This window comes from Columba livia, chromosome 1 (assembly GCF_036013475.1).
Source record: "Columba livia isolate bColLiv1 breed racing homer chromosome 1, bColLiv1.pat.W.v2, whole genome shotgun sequence".
NCBI lineage: Eukaryota > Metazoa > Chordata > Aves > Columbiformes > Columbidae > Columba > Columba livia.
This window is the reverse complement of record NC_088602.1, coordinates 132,291,937-132,312,066: the sequence shown is the minus strand read 5'-3', so window position 1 is coordinate 132,312,066 and position 20,130 is coordinate 132,291,937. Positions and strand designations below refer to the sequence as shown.

General features: G+C 39.2%; 1 protein-coding gene across 9 annotated transcripts in view; it reads right to left on the bottom strand.

The window, feature by feature from the left end:
• The window catches only part of PIK3C2G (phosphatidylinositol-4-phosphate 3-kinase catalytic subunit type 2 gamma), a 354,168-nt gene that overhangs the window by 78,880 nt on the left and 255,158 nt on the right, over nucleotides 1–20,130 (bottom strand). For all 9 annotated transcript variants that reach the window (XM_065030454.1, XM_065030418.1, XM_065030425.1 and 6 more), the window contains 3 exons: nucleotides 5,115–5,295; nucleotides 3,649–3,756; nucleotides 1,263–1,355 (listed from right to left, as the gene is read on the bottom strand). In XM_065030454.1, the coding sequence (XP_064886526.1) occupies nucleotides 1,263–1,355; nucleotides 3,649–3,756; nucleotides 5,115–5,295 (382 nt within the window). The remainder of the gene's footprint in view (nucleotides 1–1,262; nucleotides 1,356–3,648; nucleotides 3,757–5,114; nucleotides 5,296–20,130) is intronic.

Genomic DNA, 20,130 nt, shown 5'->3' with positions numbered 1-20,130 from the left:
TCCTTCCCTCATGTATAGAGTCAGTAGACAATTTAGTATGACACCAGTGGTTACAATTTTATGCATGCATTATCCACCATGAACAAACAATAAAATTGCAGCACAAGTAAAAGATACTTTAGCACTATGGTTTGCTGACAGGGGAAGGCGACGTCAGCTATAATACTTCTACAGCAACTGGAGCGCTGGCTGTTTGTTGAATGTTACCAAGCAGGGAAAACACTGTCTCAGTAAAACCAGCACAAATGTTTAAATGCTGCACAGGTAGGCATTTGCTGAAGTTGCTCAAGTAAGTAGGAGCTTGTCTATTTAACATTGATTCTCAGATGAAATAGCATAAGAACCAAAACAACTTAACATTGCTAGCCTCCTCCAAACATGCCTGGAAAGCATACTTCTGTTCCTGAGAATCACAGCTGCTCTAAAAGTCAATTTAACACAAGAAGGCCTAGAAATATCTTTTATCCTTTTAATTTTATTTTTTTTTAATCGATTTTTAGCCTTTTGGTTTGGAACATGATACTGCAAAAGACTGAGAAATAATATTTTTTGCAACGCTGAGCATTTTGTATCCATCAGCCATTTTATGAACTTCAGTATTCTCTGAAAACAGCACGCACTGCTATGGAAGACATTTTCTTTTTTCAAAGTAACTTTAGATTACAATTATTTTCTTTTGCAGATGGACACAGCACTCTCATCAACTCTGACACTTTGAAGGTGACAACTGGAAAATAAATTGGAGTTTACTTTCAGAGTCATGTCCTCTCAGTAACTCTAAAGAGATGAAATTCCTCTGCAGTTCTTTCCACTTTCCTCTTCCTCAGCTCACTCCTCTGTGCTGGCTGCATTAATTCTGTGCAGCATATGCAGCCTCTAACCCTCCAGTATTTTGATACATTAGATGCATATGTACAAGGCTACTGGATTCAGACATTCTGAATTATCTCCCCTCTTAGACTTGCCCTCTGACTCCAGTGTGATAAATAAACTACGTTCATAAGATAAACTTAATATTTCATCCTTCCACTAAGAAAAAGAATTGTAAGAACTTGTTTGATTCTCTACCATTCAAAAAGTTGATACTTCAGTGCATTGCCTCAGCATATTCCGTTATAAGTTCTGCTATTAAAAATAACTGGGAAGAGTGAACAGCAGAGCCAAATCTAACATCCTTAGGCTCAAGGACTAATATAAATTAGGAGAATTACAAATCAACACTTTGCATACAAAATGAACTGAAGATTAGAGGAAGAACATACCTTAAAAATAACATTGATGTTTCCACTTGGAGCATTTGCATTGATGAAGGAGATTTTTAAAGGAAAAGCATTGGATGTAAAATATGAACACGACTTCAGGGAAAAAGAAAATGAGAGAGAAGAATAACAGTGTCACATATATGAAACATCAGGCTAATACAGTGCCTCCAAAAAGGGTGCCATCTTTAAATATTGATCAGTAGCACCAATAACAAAAATAAATAATTCTTGATATTATTGACTATTTAATTGGGTCAGGAAAATAAGAAATTATTTTTCCTAGACAATTTGTTCCACTCAATAATCAGATTACACAAATAGATAATATTTTCCATACTGTTTTTCATTTTCACCCACATCTATTAATGATGAACTTTGGCTGGGACTGAGTGGACGAAGTACAAAAGACTGATCTAATGAGAATCCATACAGCATTGAGAAGCCTTAGGTCTTATTATTTTACACACATGCGCACAAAAAATATTGCCCAAGCATACAGTTTTACTGGGAGCAAAGAAGCTGCTAATTTATTTGGTGATTTCACTCTGGCTGAGAATACAGGAAATTCTGAAAATCACAATCTATTTTATGTGGAATTTATCTTAATTAAACATGAACTCTGACTTCTCATGCCCTACAGCTCCTTCCACCAGAAGACCTGAAAGGGCTTCAAAAAGCATTAATGAGCCAAGCACTGCAAATCCTGTGTGAGTTAGAGTGGTATTATTAACATCATTAATAAAAAAAAAAGGGCAGGGGGAGGGATGGGAGGGGTTGCAAAAAAACAACCGAAAAAAACAACCAAAGGCAACAGTAAATTAATGGCCTGGTCTCTAGAAATAATGAGTGCCTCACAGGAGCTACTGCTGTCCTGACTGGGTGGAGTGCAATGGAGGCTAATTTGAACAAAACTGCTACTAGACACAGCTGTCTCTTGCTTTTCATCAAAACATCTCAAAGCATGGTACAAGCAAGCAAATATTGTCTGAGCCACATTGTACATCTGTGGCATGCAATAGCTATTAGTGATGATGAAATCCTGACCCCCTATGGAATTTTGTCAATTGAAATGTCTCAGTAAGTGCTTGAAAGGTTGCTGTGAGATAATGCATTACTGACAGAGCTGGGAGCAGTGCTTGCTTCAAGTAAAATCAATAGATGATGCCAAAATGAATTAAATTTAGGTAATTATAAGCACTTAAAAATTCTAATTTGCATGATTATACTGACATACAGTTCAATCAAGAAGCTGCATATATTTATAGCAAGATAATGGCCTATAATGATACAAGAAAAATGAAAAAAATCTCTCTTCAGATTATTTAAACATTTTGTATCTGTCCAGCCAAGCTGGTGCAGTATAAATAGAATGACTGTATGGTGAGATACTTTCTCATTAGTCATTATTTCCAAAAAGCCTGAAAGCAGTGAGTAGCAGAAGGCTTCAGATTCTCCTGACTTCTATCATACACAATGGGCCCAAGCCTGTGGGGTGCTGGAAGACTTCTATTCTCAGTGAGATCAAGGCTGAATAGCAATTACTCAGAGAATCACAGGTCAAAGGCAATTGAAAGGATCAGCACCTCCTAGAATCAGGTCCACTGTAGATAATGAGCCAGAGAATAAAAATAGAGCACAAATTGCTGTCATTAGGCAGCCATATCTGGTAATATATACGTCTCTTCAGGTTTGTTTTCTCTTGCTGCTGAATACCTTTTCCTTCTCTAGAGCTGGAAGAGCATATTCCTGGCATAATATTGTTTATGAAAACATTTCTAAGCAATGAATAACTCAGTCTTAGTACTGTGGTCAAAGTAAAGTAACACTAATGAGCATTGTTGTTTCCCTTAAGTCATTTTTAATAGGGGTCATAGAGGCAAGTTACTGTCAATATTTAATATTTTAGAAATTATCATTCATGTGCCTATTCTCTCCTCAGCAGAAAGACAGCTAGCTCTAGAACTTTAGCTGCTCCTACCCATGACAAGGGAGAGTCTTGGATGAGAAGAAAACTGCCATCAAGAGCTACCTGGGCAGGATGGTTACCAGGTCTCAGCTTCAGTGGAGCCAGGTGCCCTTGCCATTCAATGTCATGGTAGGGCAGCTGAGCTGGGAGCAGGTTGCCCAGAGTTTGAAATCTTTGCTGCTCCTGCTGCTGCACAAGCTGAGACACGTATGCAATACCCACCCCACCAGCCCCCTGTACTTCTGCCTCCAATAAAGGCCCCCAGTTTCAGAGGAATTAGGAAGGATGTCACTTTACTGGATGACTTATGCTTAATACCAGTAAGATTAATCCTCAGTCAACGCAGCTGTACACTCCTTCTCCCTCTTTATACTTTAAAAAAAAAAATAAAAAAAAATCCATTGCATGAGCTATACTTACGTCTTCCTCTATGCCTAGGACAACAAGCGCAGGATTCAGGGGAAGCCGACAAAACTTTACCTCCTGGAAGAACTGCGAAAGCCTATTGAGTTCCACCTTTAACACCTCCTGCAACATGTGAGTCATTATGGCAACATGAAAGAACATAACAGCAGCTTTTGAGCCATTTACTGGCTTTCTATATTTTAAGCTAGCAGTACAGCTTCTGGAGCTAGTAGCATCCATGTAACCTTATAACAGCTAATGAGGTCACATTGAGGTGCAGTTATTAAAAATAAGCACTGTCATTTTACTCCACATTCATGCTTTTTCTGCCCAGATGCACTACCAGTTCATGCTGTCATGTAGGTTCAGATTCAATACCCTTCATTAGGGGCTGATTACCCTTGTGCCTATTCTGCTGCATCCTATGTCTTTTTTGCCTTGCTGGACAACGTCACAATTGTTGCCTGTTGCCTCAACACTCTGACCTCCCTCATCTGACTGTATATGTATTAATTGCAAGGTTTCTGAGTTTCTCAGTATCACAGTAACTGCAGCCTTGAGATTCATCTCTACAATCTGAATTATGCATCAGTAATGTATAATGTATCACTACTCTTTCTTTTTCTTTACATGGATTTTTCTCTTTGCAAATGTTTTTTGCCTTTTTACTTCCATGTTTGCTTTGCTGCTCTCAGTAGCAACACTGAGTTTTCTGATAAAATCCTTTGAAAATCTTTGAATCCTTAACAAGGCAAAAAGAATTCATGATAACTTTCATGATAACCAGCAGCGGCACGTATATTTTTATTTGGCTTTCTGGTCTGTCTTGCTGAGATCTCAGCAAGAAGCAGTTTTATACATCATGTAAGTAACAACAACTGTCTTGGAAAATTAACAGTTTTGAATTGGAAATGTACCTAAGCAATATAAAAGCTGCACCCGCTGGAGAAGATGACTGCAAGCCTTATACTGCCACGAAAGCACCTCTGCAGATATGCATACCGTATTAGTTGCCGAATGCTATATTTTAGATATTAAGTACAGTCCACTCTGGTTGGCTTTGCTAAGAAAGAAGGATGTTCAGCCTGTCAAGGGCAAATATTAGTAAAGCTTTCAAGAAACAATGAAGCTCTATAGGAGTCAAATACTTTGGGATGAGGTGCTGAATGTGAACGTTCCTTCCAGTAAAATGTTAATCAGTTTTGTTGCCATTATTTCCGACCAGCTTCAAGTCTGGTTGAGAAGGAACTGATGAAGGAATTTAAATGGCTTAAAAGATCTGCTGACTTGAAGAATAACAGTGATGAGAGTTGTCCTATTAAATACATGTGTTTTACTTGTTTTCAGAGCAGCATAAAATTTTATAAACTTTTGTGAAATCTTAGGTTATGCAAAGGCATTATAGGAAAGAGGTGTCACTTTGGAAAAAATAAAATTACCTGAAAAAACTTAGATGGAAGGGGAGGTATTTTTTAACAAACCTTTCTTTTTGCGTCACTGGCAGCTTTTACTTCTTTGGCTATGTCTTCCAGAATTCTGATAAGTTTCCCCTCCTTAGAAAACTCATTGTTCAGGGTTTTTCCAGCACAGAATTGGAGAGCAGCCAGTAGTTTCTGATACCAGATTTTGAAATGAACTTCATTCTGTGCATTCTTCAACAGCCTGAAGGAAGAAGGGGAAAAAAAAGCATCTGTGTATCTAAAACTGATTTTTATTTTATATCACCTCTAGCAGGAACAACAAATGCACTCCAGACTAATCCATGTTTGGTGACTTTGGGCAGGAGAGAATGAAACAAAATGTTGTTTATTTTTTGGCTGTACTCAAGTCCCATTTGATAACTAATGAGATTCCAAGTGTGTTGAATCAATAGGAACCTGTCATTTCTTTTTGTCATACATAGTGCAGCACCTGTATTGCTTCTTATTTCTGCAAGAAAAGTTTACAAAGTGAATATGTTGTATTTTTTGAAGTCTAGTCTTAAATACATATCTCTACATCTATGATGTTTTTGTCTCCTGCCTTACACAATGAAGCACATCTTTCAGCTTGGAAGTGCATTTAAAGACCACGTTAGTCTCAGACATTTCATCAGTTCTAGAAACTTGCAGTATTTTAAGCTGAGGAGACATTCCTGAAATTTGCTATACTGTTAAAGAGTGAAATGAACCCTTCTTTACTGGTAAGTATTGGTCTAAAGCACAAACTCAGCTTTTAATTTGATAGAAGTTTGTAAAAGCTTTGGAAATGGAGTTATTACTAACATAAAAGTCAGAACTAAAGCTAAAAACATTTTTTTTTCCTTCATGTTTGCCATAGACTCTTATCTAACTACACATTCATTTGCGCTACAAAAATTGTGGAGTTTAGGGATTTTTTAGTTAATTGAATTAATTACTGTGATTTTTTCTTATGTGGCCCAGAGCTTTTGTACAAATTTTATTAATTTTTATAAATGCAGATGGACTCATCAGCTTTATATTGCTACTAACATCCTGCCCATCACCTGGGAATTCCCTTTGCCTGAAGGATGGACGAACGTCTCTTTGCTTTTGTCCGAACTTTCCTCCATACCTTCATCCTTAAGAACATCTCAAACCTTAAATGCCTGAATCTTCGTGCAGTTTCCTTTACCTGATGAGTTTATACAAACCTAACTAATAATACTACTTTTCACAGGACAGAAATCAGAGAAGCTGTTGACTTCCAAGGCACAGTACATGTGAGTGTCACATAAAAAAAGCAAGAACAAGATAAGTACAAAGCACTGATATTTAAAGGAAAAAAATAATAATTCCTGTAGACACTTCAACTCCTTCAAATCATATATAAGGCATTACAATTATGCCACTGTAGCCCATGCATCTTTTGGTGATGAGGAATTCTTGTCATTTTTATAAGGCAAAGATTTTTCTAGGTCCTCTTTTCTTATATAATTCTATGCAGAATAATATCACCTACTGGTTTCTCAAAAGCTTTTCCAGTTACACAAAACCTCTGAATATCTAAAGGTTTATAAGTATTGAAAATCTTTCTGTCAGAAGTGCCTAGACATGAAACAGAAGAGAAATTTATTATCATCACACTCTGGAGTAGACTGAAATGACATTTCCTTCTGTAGACTGGTAAAAACAAATAATTATTTTTTGGATCAGAAAGAAATACAAATTGCATTGCAGTGCCTGATGGAAGGCAAATAGCTGTATTCTTATCATGAACCCTCCCCAAAATGAAGAAGGCTGAGAGCACATGCATATATGGTGGTGGATAAACGGATTTTTCCAGATTTTGAGTAAAGTAAGCCCAAGTTTCCACAGACTGGGATTAATTTGCTTAAATGTAGATGATACCTCGTGCCATTTTAGATATCCTCAGAAATCCTATTCAGCCTCCAGCTTCTGCCTTGGAAAGGCATGGGTCCACTAGAGACAATACCTTATGTGTGCATGTAGATGCCTCAGATGCCCTATGGTGTATAAAATAGCCTATGTTTAGGGTACTGAATCACAGTCTGCAGTGGCTTTTTACCTCGGTTATAAGCAAACAAGGTGATTTAAAAAAAACCAAAACATACTCTGTCCACTACAGGAACAGGCTTGGTGATTATTTTTCAAACAAAAGCTTTACCGGCACAGTGCAAACTGTCACATAGGCAGGGATTTTAGTCTGCTGAAGCAGAGGCCAGCTCAGTTTAAGTCCAGCTAAACAGCTTGCATTTCTCTTGGAGCACAGGCAAAACAAACTTGTACACTTCTGCTGTGGAAAGACAAGTGCAACTGCACCTAAGAAAAGATGACATCACTGTGATATCTATTTTGAACTGGTCAGGCTATGTTGGTGCAGAATCTTCTGCCAGCACTTAGGCTTGCATTGGAATGAGCTGAGAATCTAAATCATATTAATTCACCTATTCAATTTTTAACAGTACATATTTAGAGAATCGAGATAGGCTACCTTTTCATGTTTGAGATGTCCTTTTAATCCTTTCAGATATAGAGAACATTGAAACAACTTTTATTTCCCTAAAATAAAAGCCTTAGGACTTCACGTACAGGGAGCGAAAAATTAAAACCAACGTGTTTTGCTATTTTAAGCAGAGCTACTCCCTGCATAAGGCAGATCAACTTAGAAGATCCTTTTTTTGATTACTCTTATGGCTGAGTGTTCACAGAAAATAAGCTTATATATATATATATATATATATATATATGATACAAAGATTTATTTTCAGTCTGAGAAAGGATTATGTGCCAGATTCAGATAGCTTATGCATAAGATGTACGTGAGGACAGAGGATGTATAGAGTCTGAATACTCTCACATGTGCTTCTCAAGCCCAGTCCATGTGGAGAGTGCAGGCAGTCATCACAATCTCACTGCTAAAATCCATTTCCATGCCAGTTGCAGCTCAGCATACACCCCAAAAGCTGAACCCACGTGGCAGCTTTTGACAGCACATGTGCTTCCTCAGCAGCCCCATGAGGAGCTCAGGGTTCTGCACTCAAAATGTTCCTGGCTGCTACAGTTCGGGCAGCACAACTTACTTCTGCTTGCCCACTGGGGTAGGTGTGCTTTTAAAAGCCTGCAGACCTTAACTTGCAAAATGATTTGGATTAACTGGGTCTGACTTCTATATTCATTTTTAAAAAAGCAGTCTCTAGGAGCACACAAAGGACAGCTTTTAATGTGATGACTCATTACAGGCTTTGCTGAAATGTTTATTCAACAACTGAACAAATATGTAGTTGTAAATCTGTCTTCCCAGTTTCCTGGCCCACACATCTTCACCCTGCCATTGCCAGAATTCAAGAGAGACTGGAAAGTCTGCAACTTCTGAGGCAGCAGGACGGAGAAATACTCAAGACACTAATGAAATTTTCAAGTTAGGACAAGATGCCAGGCTGTGAGAGAGGAAGACAAAATTGGAATGATTTAAAACTCAAGGGTGTCAGTAGGGAAATTCGTGACAGTGTTGGGTGTTTGTTTGTTTTTCCTGACAATTTTCACAGGTTTCTGCAAGACAGAACAAAAATCCAGGACTATACAGAATAGATTTCCTCACTCTTCAGGGTTCTCTGATTGAGGACAAATGCCATCGTTCTCAGCCAGACCAGGGTAATTCAGATACCCTGTCCCAAGGGCACTTTCTGGGAAATACCACAACAGCACTGGAAACAGAAGGATGCTGGCTTGAAATCTAGTAAAGAAGTAAGCTAAGCTGCCCCGCTTAGCAGCAGTCAGAAGGTCCAAGTCAGATTCTGGGGTGCCCTGAAAGATGTCCCCAACTTCCTTATGCAAGCAGCTGCTTCTCTTCCTTTCTGCATGCCCCCATTCCATGCCTGCAAGGTGTCTCCAACCGCATTTTCTAGCACTTGCAGAAACATGCCTATGTTTTTTTTTTTTTCCGAGTACAGAAACACAAGTGTCCTGGAGAAATTTTTGGCATAGGGCAGAATTGAAGGTGGGGTTGAATCAGGCTGAGTTGGCTGCTGTGTCAGAGAAGGAGAAACAGGGCTACAACCAGCAGTTATGGAGAAAAAAAAAAAAAAAAGGAAAGAATGGAATGTGATGGGATGGAACTTGGTACCAAAACAGGTGAGCGGTCCTCTTACTCCTGTGGTATGGGGAGAGAGGGAAGCTGGTGGTCTAAAGGCCTTGCAGCACAGTCTGTTCCCTGAGTTGGATTTGGCAGACAAGAGAAAGAGTGAGGATGCTCAGACAACTCTGCTGTGTGAACATCTGTTCCTTGTCTCCTTCAGAAAAGGGAGCAGGGTGAACGAGAGTGTAATGCTTGACAGGACAGATTAGCTTGCAGGTAGCCTGTTAAACCACACTGCAGCAAAAGAAACCTAAGAAAAAGCCAGGATCTCCAGTATCTTACTAGAGGTTTTAGCCCCTACCTGCTATGAGCGAGTGAGGTACAGTTTGACTGGATTATTTACACGTGGTGTCAAAGTCAGAGTAGTGACCCTAGTTGATTTTTTTCCAAGGGATGTCTGGTATTTATTACACAAAAGCTGTGCCTAGCAGCACACACACTGCGCACTCTTTGCTTAAAGTGTTTTGAATTCAGAGACACACAATGAAAATGAGGCGCCTTAGGGTTTTAAGACGAGTGCTGAGGTACTTACTGTCATTGGTCAATCTCTGGTAAACTTGGCCAAGGAAACCACTACGCTTTGTTGTGAAGGTATATTTTATGCTTGTTTTCTGTTTCACTAAGCTGGAGGCAGGATGAGTCATGGAAGAAGATAACATTAGTACAAAACTGCTGCTCATAATAGCAATAATTGTTTTAAAATTATACTCCACAGCCCTTTGTATAAAAGATTAGCACACAAGCACACTTCTCTACCACTGCACAGCTTCCACGTTCGAGGTTGCCATCCATTCTGATTTTCATTAGACATCCTGCAACGCTCTCAAGCTGTCCTTTGTGCTCTTTTGTGTCATGCAGCTATGGCACAAACCTGAAGCACATGATGGATTTAATTTTCAGCTCATTGAAGAAAACATTTTACTGTTTGCATTCTTAATCAGGAGATTAAGTAAGAGGGGTGATTTGCCAGTGGGGTTGCATTTAGGCTTGGCAGCTTCTTAAATCCTACTGCAAGTTACTCACAGACACAAGGATGAGAGAGATGACAAAACTGCGCAACTGAAGATTAATACCGCCATTGAGCCTGTGATTGGCCATGAGGATGAATGGGCAACTTCTGCTATTAATTACTGAGTTGCAAGTTAAACTTTTCTTAGTTTTTTCTTTTATCTCCCCAAGAGATACATTGGACAAGGTTTTTACTTCCCTGGAAGTGATAACAGAAATAATCCCTTTGACAGAGATATCAACATAGCAAGTACCGCACAAACACTGTGAACTCCAGTGAATTCCAGATTCTAACAAGTACCCGTCATCCTTCTTCCCCTACACCTGCAACTCCCCTTAGTCCTCTCAAGAGCACAGCCAAGTCTGCAGAATTCGTATTTTTCACTTGTGAGCTGGTTCACTCAGGCATGGCTTCTTTAGACACAGCCAAACTCTAAGGTGGCAGAGTGCCAAGCTGGCAAATATGACTCTGGCTTTTCTGATCTCTTTTCTAATGCCCAGGATGGATGACTCAACTTGCTGAAGCTCCCCAGAATGTGTCCATAGGATGGCAGCTCTTGCTTCAGAGAACAGAAAGGAACACTTGCACTCGTTGCAATGTAATCTTTGTTCTCCACCTCCTTCACGGCCTTGGTGCGATAAGACTTAATTGGACAGCAAAATTTAAATAAACTTACTGGAAGGCCTTAAAGTGGCTCTACTCTCATGGTCCTCTTTTATTCAAGAGATAGCCTGTATGTATCTCTGTCAACTTCCTTTAAAAAATGGATACAGGACAGTACATCCCTTTTTAAACTAACCCCAAATTCTAGGAAGGTGTGATTTATGTACTACAAGTCAGAAAGGAAAACATAGAAAACAGCAGCACTGTTCTGTGTAGACCTATTTGGGTACGGCAACCAACAAAGCAAAAGACCTACAAAGAAACGAACAACTGAAAGCACAAACGCCTAGCATGTTCAGAGCATTGCAATTTCTGCAGGGGAGGATGGGGAACAAAGTCAATTAGGCAGAAGAGTTAATGTACAAGAAAGACAGAAGGGACACAGCAGCTCTCCCAAATGATCGTAGCACTGGGCATTTTCCATAGCTTTACAGAAACACAGTGCAAGGTCATCCGGTTGATTGGAAGGACAAAGACTGAACTCCCTTTCACTCTCCTTTTCTTTGACTGAGTACAAAGTCAACAGAAAGAGAGAGGTACCAGAGACCTGGCAGGACTCTGCCTTGTCTGTTGATCTTTCTATTCCAGACAAGAGGAGAAGTTTAGATTTCTTTAGTAGACTGAGTGAAATGTGGTGCAATATTTTCTCTGAATCTTCCCAACCAACTAAGTCTACAGAATGGAAGAGTAGCAGCTGTTCAGTGGTTTGCAGCATCTGTCCACTTTTGGCTCTTCACACCTCTCACACAAGAAACCTGCAGTCAGTCTCACCTGCTGCTTCTCATATAACAGAGCTGCTTTTATAAACTCATTTTTCAAAGCATTACCCTTGAACAGGAAATACCTCTGCTTAAAGTGAAATTTGGTTTTAAAAAGCCATGCGAAACATTTGCTTTCCTTTTTTTCTGATTTTTTTTTTAATAGAACAGGGGTCTAACACATTGGTCTCCCTTGGACAACAAAATATTGTTGCAGACTTTTTATAAAGTATGCTGGTAGGCTTGAGAAACACAACATTTCTATAGCAGACAAGGAACTAATTGTCATTATTTGCTAATCTCCTCTCAAATATCTTTATGAACAAGGCAAGACAATTTGCATCCAAACAAATCACTTGATCTGGTAGATTCAATCAACCCAGTTCCCCCCATGCCCACTGAATGCCTTAACATGTGGAATGCATGTCCTGCTGACCCACAAAAATTAGCAGAAAAATGAAAACAGAGGCTGCACTACACTATGCAAGTAAGTTGCCAAGCCCTGCTAAGGCTGCCTAGCAGAACAATGTTTTATTCAATAGGTAATATAGTTAGTTGCATGTACTTCTGTATTAAGAAATTAAACCACAGATAAAACTGGTATTATCTGGGGAAGAAAGAGCATTTACCTTGAAAATTAATTAAGTCAAGAATTAATAGGAGAGTATAATGCTGCACAGGTACCACTATCACTACCAGACAGCAGATGTTACCTGCTCTAAGGTCTAAACAAGAAAATGTCACCCTCAGAACATGTCTTCTCCAATTTGTTGAATGGACATGTTAACATCAATATAAATGCTACAAGAATTGTCTAGTAAAAAGAAGTGCTAATAGTGTGTCTCTTTCTGCTTTGGTTTGTAAAAAACAATATAAATAAATAAATAAATAAATAAATAAATAAATAAAATGAATTGTTGGCAAAGCTGGTCCTTTTCTAGTCTATTTCTCTTCATTTGATTTGGGGACCAAATTTATTAACATGCTATCATGAACACAAGAAATACCTGGAGCAGAACAGCAACATAATAGAATTAGTGGTTGTTTCCAACAACATCTGTATACAACAGTGCTGACCTTGGATAACTTCAGAATCCATGAGTGAGGGTTTACAGTCCCTAATAAAGCATTGTCGTGGTTTAACCTGAGCTAGCAACACAACCATGACAGCCACTCGCTCACCGCCCCCCCTGCAACAGGGGAGAGAATTGAAAGGGAAGGGAGAAACATGGATTGAGATAAGCACAGTTGAATAAAATAACAAAATACTAATACACTACTAGTAAATATATATATATATATAAGAGAAATAAAAGACACTCAAGGCAATTTCTCACGAACTCCACCCACACCAAGCAGCCAGTCCTTTGAAAGCAGCACCCAAAAGTGAAAAAAAAATGGAAAAAGGCGGAAAGGTTCAGAGGCCTCTGCAAAATGGCAAAAACCAGACTAAATGTCCCACACAGACCTGCCCCAGAGAGAGAGCAAGAGATAGCTGAAGAGCCAACCGGAAGGTCCCACTCTGGAGCATGACGGTAATGGATGGAATACTCTCATTGATCAGTCTGGATGTCAGTCAAGCTCTGCCCCATTTCTGCCCCTCTTCCTCGGTGCCTCACACCTGTAAGCAAAGTGTTCAGAATGTTGTTGGCTCTCAGGCCAGAGCAATTAAAAACATTAAAACTGTGCTGGGGTGTTACCTGCTTGTTCTCAAACTAAGCCCAAATAATGAGCATGCTAGCTATGAAAAAGAAAGGTTTGTAACTGCATGAAGAAAATTAACCCATTTTCAGTCAAACCAGCACAAGCATTAATCCAGCGCTACAGAAATTAAATGCCTTCACATTAAGGCTGAGAGTGACTTAAGCTCAGGCTTACAACTATAGGTATAACTTCTCTAAACTATCAATAGAAAAAGTACCACTGTTTCAGTAAAGAGAATGATTAACTTTACCCTCTAAAACCTGTATGCTGAATAATTACCATAAAAAAATCTACTTGAAAAATGTATTGCATTTAATATCCGCATGAAAATTATCAAAGGGGCAGTATTATTTTGCAGTCAATGAGAAAAATAGCATTCAGGTCAGTCTGGCATTAATTTTGAAAAGTCTGGTTCTATCTTTGCCAGTGCTTTCCTCATGTGACCAGGTACATCCCTGTCTGTGCTTATTTCAAAACTGCAGATTTTTCTCCTCAGAACAAATGCCATACTGTTGTCAGAATTCCATGCGGTATCTTGCTTAATACCAGAACCAGCAAGCCTGGAAGCTACAGCCATCTATCTTTGCAATAGCTAAGAGTAAATTTGTGGCACAGGAACTGAAATACACCATTCATTCCAGGCATAACAGAAATCGCTGCATTCCTCCCAGTGGGTGACTGTATTGGAAGCTTTCAATAAACAAGATTAGATGGGATAATCACCACTAAAATAAGCAAACCCAATGGCTTTAATGGGATGATATCCAAATATGCCAACAATTAACTGGATACAGGAAGTGACTAAGCTACTTTGCATTCAAACCATCTAAATAAATTGCAAAATTAATCCAGGTTCAAGTAGTCTACTAGAGCCAATGGAGTTGCTAAGCTTTGTACTGTATCTGAATTTAGGCCACAGTTACCACAGCAATACACTGAGAAGAATCTGAAAATGTTGTTCTTCATCTGTCTGTTGTTTGGGTTATTCATGTCTACCAAAATGGCTTTGGATAGCTTCTGTAGCTTCCCATTAGCTTCATAGCTGGAACAAAAAAATCCCTCATGACACTACAAAACAAAACATATGACATGGAACTAATTATGTATGGCTCTGCATGCACTGGGAAATCCAGATTTACACAAAACTGCAGAATTAAACCTGAATTACGCTGCAACACTTTGGTTAACTTCACTCTAAAACGCTGTATGCACCTTTTCTGCTTTTGTTGTTGTTTTTACTTTTTTAACATACTAATACAGAAGTAGACTCAGGGAGAACACAAAAATTGTCTTTCCATAAGGTCATTAAGGCCTTTGGCTGCTCATATTAGGAGCAGTTCTGGATTTTATTCATACATTCTGATCTAGATCTGTGCTTCATAAACCTCAGGTTTTCAGATTACCATTCTTATGACTCAGCCTGGGCATGGGGAGGGATGAGTTAGGTTTTTGGGGTAGATGGTGGGGAAAATAGGAAAAGAGAGTGACATTGTTTTGCAGATATTACATCATTCAAAAAATCTACTCTGCAGAGCAGTAGATCTTGAGATGGGCTGTTAATTTTCCTATGTTCTCTGCATTCAATTACAAGGGTTTGCTTTGTTTCACAGTATCTACAACCAAAGCTCTTATCTTTCAAGTAGAGTCTCAGATTTTTACAGACAAGTTGCTCAGATGCCAACAGCTGAGGAAGGATAGATTAGACTTGATACATTCCAAATACATGTGGAGTTAATGTTTCTTTTAAGGCAGCATCACGTCCACCTCTCTGGAAAGAACGTGTCTGTATTATCTGTATTGTAAGTTCAGGTAAAACAGATGCAAGATCTACTACGATCCTGATCCCACATTACTTCCTGACATGTCTGTCTTTTTTGGATCTTTACTTTCACCTGGACATCTCCGCTTCAAATAATGGCCCTGCTTATCTTCTTTTCCCCATATCTAAAAAATGGAACTTCTTTCAGATCACTGCATACACAGGAACAGGGTGGTATAATGATCCTTCAGCAGGCACCGCTTTAGGTGTTTCAGCAATGATGGTACCACAGCATAATTATAGGATTGCAAAACTTTCAGTTTTAAGTATTCCTCTCATGTCTGACATAATATGCTTTCTGTAGACGTTGAGTCTTCTTTTTCTGGCAATTTGTCATGTGGCATATCATTAGAGAAGACTACTGAAAAGTACAGCCTCAGTAGTAGGACCAATGCTGAACAACAACAAAGGATATATGGATCAAATCATCAGATTGCAGCAACCTGTTTACCTCTCTGCATGCGTGTGACTTTGTCAAAAGCATAACTTTGAGAGAACCTCCATTGTTCAACTAAAATAGCATAATGAAGACACGCGGTCCTTTACACTTCAGAAATAACTAGAAAAACTCATTTGTTTTCAGGGAACAGAAGACAGAGAATCAGAATTTTCAATAGGGGAGTCTCTAACATCCCAACAATGCTTTTTCATCTTTTTACGATTCTGACTCTTACAAGGGAGAAATCTCTTCAGACTGTGGCTTTCCTTATGCATTAAGCTACTCTGCAGTCTTCCTCAAACAAGATGACGCCTGCTATGTTTTCATTCAGTTAAAGGAGAGAAGACCATGAGAGATTGCTCTTGTCAGCTCATTTCTGTCAGTGGTGGAACAGAAGAGCAAGAATTCACATTGTAAAGAAGAGTGTTTATGTTATCTTCATATCCCTTTTTTCTCAGCCTGTTTTCTTTCTCTCTTTTTTTTCTTTCTCTCCAGTTTTATTTTTCTTCCTCTTTTCAGGGAATCACACAGAATCACAGAATCGACTGGGTTGGAAAAGACCTCAGAGATCATCAAGTCCAACCCTTGGTCCAACTCTAGTCCGTTTACTAGATCATGGCACTAAGTGCCATGTCCAATCTCAGTTTAAAAACCTCCAGGGATGGCGAGTCCACCACCTCCCTGGGCAGGCCATTCCAATGCCTGACCACTCTCTCTGTAAAGAATTTCTTTCTAATATCCAGCCTAAATTTCCCCTGGCAGAGTTTAAGCCCATGCCCCCTTGTCCTATTGCTAACTGCCTGGGAGAAGAGACCAATCCCCACCTGGCTATAACTTCCCTTCAGGTAGTTATAGAGAGTGATGAGGTCACCTCTAAGCCTCCTCTTCTCTAGACTAAACAACCCCAGCTCCCTCAGCCTCTCCCCATAGGTCTTGTATTGTTTGTCTCTGTTAAATTTTTGCTCCACCTTATATATAGCAATAGTATCCTCTGGAAAGGCAGAAAAGCAAAGCAGAGAAGGAAACATCTTTAGATTTCTCTTTTTAAAATACTGGTTTGGTTCTGATCTTCCTTCCGTTTTACCACTTTATTCCCACCAAATATTGGCTTTGTAAAAAGAGAAGTGGGAATTTGAAGTTAAGCTCATATATCAGGGAAAGATTGCTGTAAGATATTAGTAAGAGAAAACTTTTCTTTTTTAGTTGGCCCAGGGGTATTTTCCTAGTCGACAGCTGGCCTAGTTACCATGGAAAACAGAAGAGCTGGAGGGCAGGCACAGTAGGAAGTGAGGCATAGACCTATGTGAAATGAGGTTGGCTTAGTTTGCAGAGGCTTGCTGAAATTAATCTCTCATTTCAGACAGTTTGTTGCTCTTTCATTGCTGGGTAGTAGCCATTAAGTTTTACCTAGGCTTAAAAGCCCATCTCAGCTCTGTCAAGACATCCTCAACTGTGGGACCAGATCTGCATAAGCTTTCTAATAGCCAAAGTCCCTTTTAATGAACCCCTAACCAAGAAAGCATTACTTCTTAAGCTTTTATCAAGGAAGTCTTACATTATTGTCTTCAGATCAAACTGTATAGATTTGGCGTTAAAATTCATATACTTGAATGTCAGAAAAATTTAAGGCAGATATAGGAATGAAAATCCATCATGAATTCCTGATTTTACTTGCTGGGTAACCTTAGCAAACTTTTTTTTTTTTTCCTATGCTTTTGTTTTCCTTTTCAAAAGATGAAATAATTATTTACCTTCTCATAGGATGCTGTGTTTGTTTGTAAGCTGCTCTTATGCCACAGAGGTAAATGCCATGGCAAATAGGTCTATTTAATAACATCGCCACCTCCTTCCCATGTGGTACTCGTATAACTAGCATTTTTCAATCATATGGAAGAAAAGAGCAGCCATGGGCAATTTTTTGCTCATGAGAAAAGCAGAATTAAGATTTAGTTGTTGTGATGAAAAGTTCAACTCTAGTTCCAAGATTCACAATCACATTTGTGGACTTATTACTGCAGTAAGCAGATGTCGTATTTCCATATGTCCCGAGTCAGGTAAAGAGCAGAGGGTGCTCTCCAGGGGCAGCTTCTGCATTGGCAGAATAAATATAGATCAGCCATCTGACACAAAATGCTGCTGGGACTTCAAAACTCACTGTCTCTGGTATAGGTTCCTTTCTTGCAATCAAAATGCTGTCCTAATGCCCAGTCTACACAAGAGTGGAGCTGGATAGTGGACTGAGAGGCAGAAAACATAACTTCCCTCCCTTCTCTCACCATAGACGTGTTCATTCTCTTTTTGCGTGAATACCCCTGAATCAACCACATTTCTCCTTAGATTTGTACTCTGCTGAGTGAGCAAAAACCTGTGTGTGCCCAAAATTAATATGAGTAAGTGCCATATTATTTCTACCAGCAAAACAGTGGCACTACTCACAGGGTGGCAGCCATGGGCAAGCCCTGCAAAGGCAGGCAAATTACCATTTAAACTTCCTTCGAATTGCTGTTTAAAAAAACTCCCAATGATAAAGCAGGGCAATAGCCGAAGACTGCATGTGTCAGCTTTAAACTGATGCAAAAAATGATATTAAAATGGGCTGTTATTTAAGTGACTTTCCATTTTCATACCATGACGAAGCAATGCACTTCTGAGGGACACACAGCACAAAGCACTGACAATTGCAAGAAAATTTGCCATGACGGCTGCTTAAATTTATTTCAGCAAACTGCCCTATCAACAAAAACACATACATGAGATCTGGGGGTTATGGCAGTCACTCAGAAGCTGGCTAAGCAGTGCCTATAAGAAAAGCTTGATTAGTAAAAATACTTCTCCTGAAAGAAATCATCACGCACAATGGAATGACATTGCAGAGAAGGTGAAGCAGAAGAATAAATACTGACTTCTGGTACCAGACTTGGCAAAGGAAGCCCTACAGGTCACACTAGAAATTAACTGAGCTACTTAAGCAGAGTTTTATCAGCTGCTGTCATGCCCAGCCCCAAGATGTGTTGAAATCTTGTTTACTGTCTGACCTCGTCTATGCCCAGTGCTCATAGGATAATTATTACAGATACCAATACCCTACTTCCTCGACAGAACTCGACTTCCCTTGATAATGTACAAAGAAGGTCTTCCATCAGTTTAAAATGTGTAACATGTTACAGCCCTCACAATGAGGGACTGTTCATTTAAGTTAATCCACAACCATGGATTTGGCTGTGGAAATCTCTGTTCAATCCCCTCGGCATTAGCCAAAATGGCAGCTGCCACACTAAAGCTAATGAGCCTGATTAATATCAATTCAGTAAATTAATTTTTTTTCAGACATCAGATAATTTTGTACTAATCCAGTCATTTATACCCATTTAATATCAGCTGACATAACATACTTTTTCATTTAACACTAATTGAAAACTACTGGTTTCTTATTCCAGGGAGCATTTGCTGTCACTTATAACTTATGTCTTTTTATACAGCTATTTTTCAAATAATATCATCATCAAATTTTATGTTTCCTTCCTAGTTGCAGAACTTTTATACCCAAGCATGTGACTGGTGATGTGGGCAGAATAATCACATAATTTCTCTTAAAGGTTTACATTTTTAGCATTTTCTCTTCATATTTTCCATTATATATTTGTAAAAATTCTGACTGAAACAAATAAAAGCAACTCATCATATAAGCAGTGTTGAACTTAGGCTCTCTAGGGGTTTTTTTGTTAGTTGGTTTTTCTTTTTTTTTTTTTTTCTTTTTTGCTAAATAACTTTGGTTTTGTTCAGCTTGCCTTTAGGCTTGGTTTCTTCAAATGCTACGGAAGAAAGTGCACATCCCTACTGCTATGCCATTTGCTCTTATTCTAACGTAAAAGATAGAATCCCTTCCCGGCTACAATTGAATGTCAGTATCTATATATCAAGGAACTGACAAGAAGTAGGAAGGAGCATATATCATTACACTCCTGGTATTAACAGACGCGATGGAGTGTTTGCAGTGGCCCAGCACTGCCATTGCTGGTGGCAAGCGGAATTCCTCAGGGCTGAACATATCATTTGACCATCCTTGTCTGTCTGGCATCCCACCCTGTGATTTTCATCATGATACTATCTTTTCAGCTGTATCATGACCTGCATGGACACATTACAAAGAGTTACTGACGAAAGTCTCCATCCAACAGATGACACCTATTACCAAGTCGCTTACTTAGGAAACACTCATCCTCAATCCTTCCTAAGATGAGAGCGCCCTTTCTGCAAGACATTTTCTAAGGACCACCCTGATGGCTCAATAATTGAAGGACCATGGAAACGGAACCAGTAAAGAAGCCAATAAAGTTACAGAACTCCTTTCTAATTTACAGAAACACGTAACAGCTGATGTCAGGAGGAACCTCAGGAGGTCCTCTGGTCTGTTCCCTGTTCAAAGCAGAGCTAGCTCTGATATTGGACCAGGTTGTTCAGAGGGCTTGGCCTCAGCAGCAGGTTGGGAGAGTTCCTGAGACAGGGG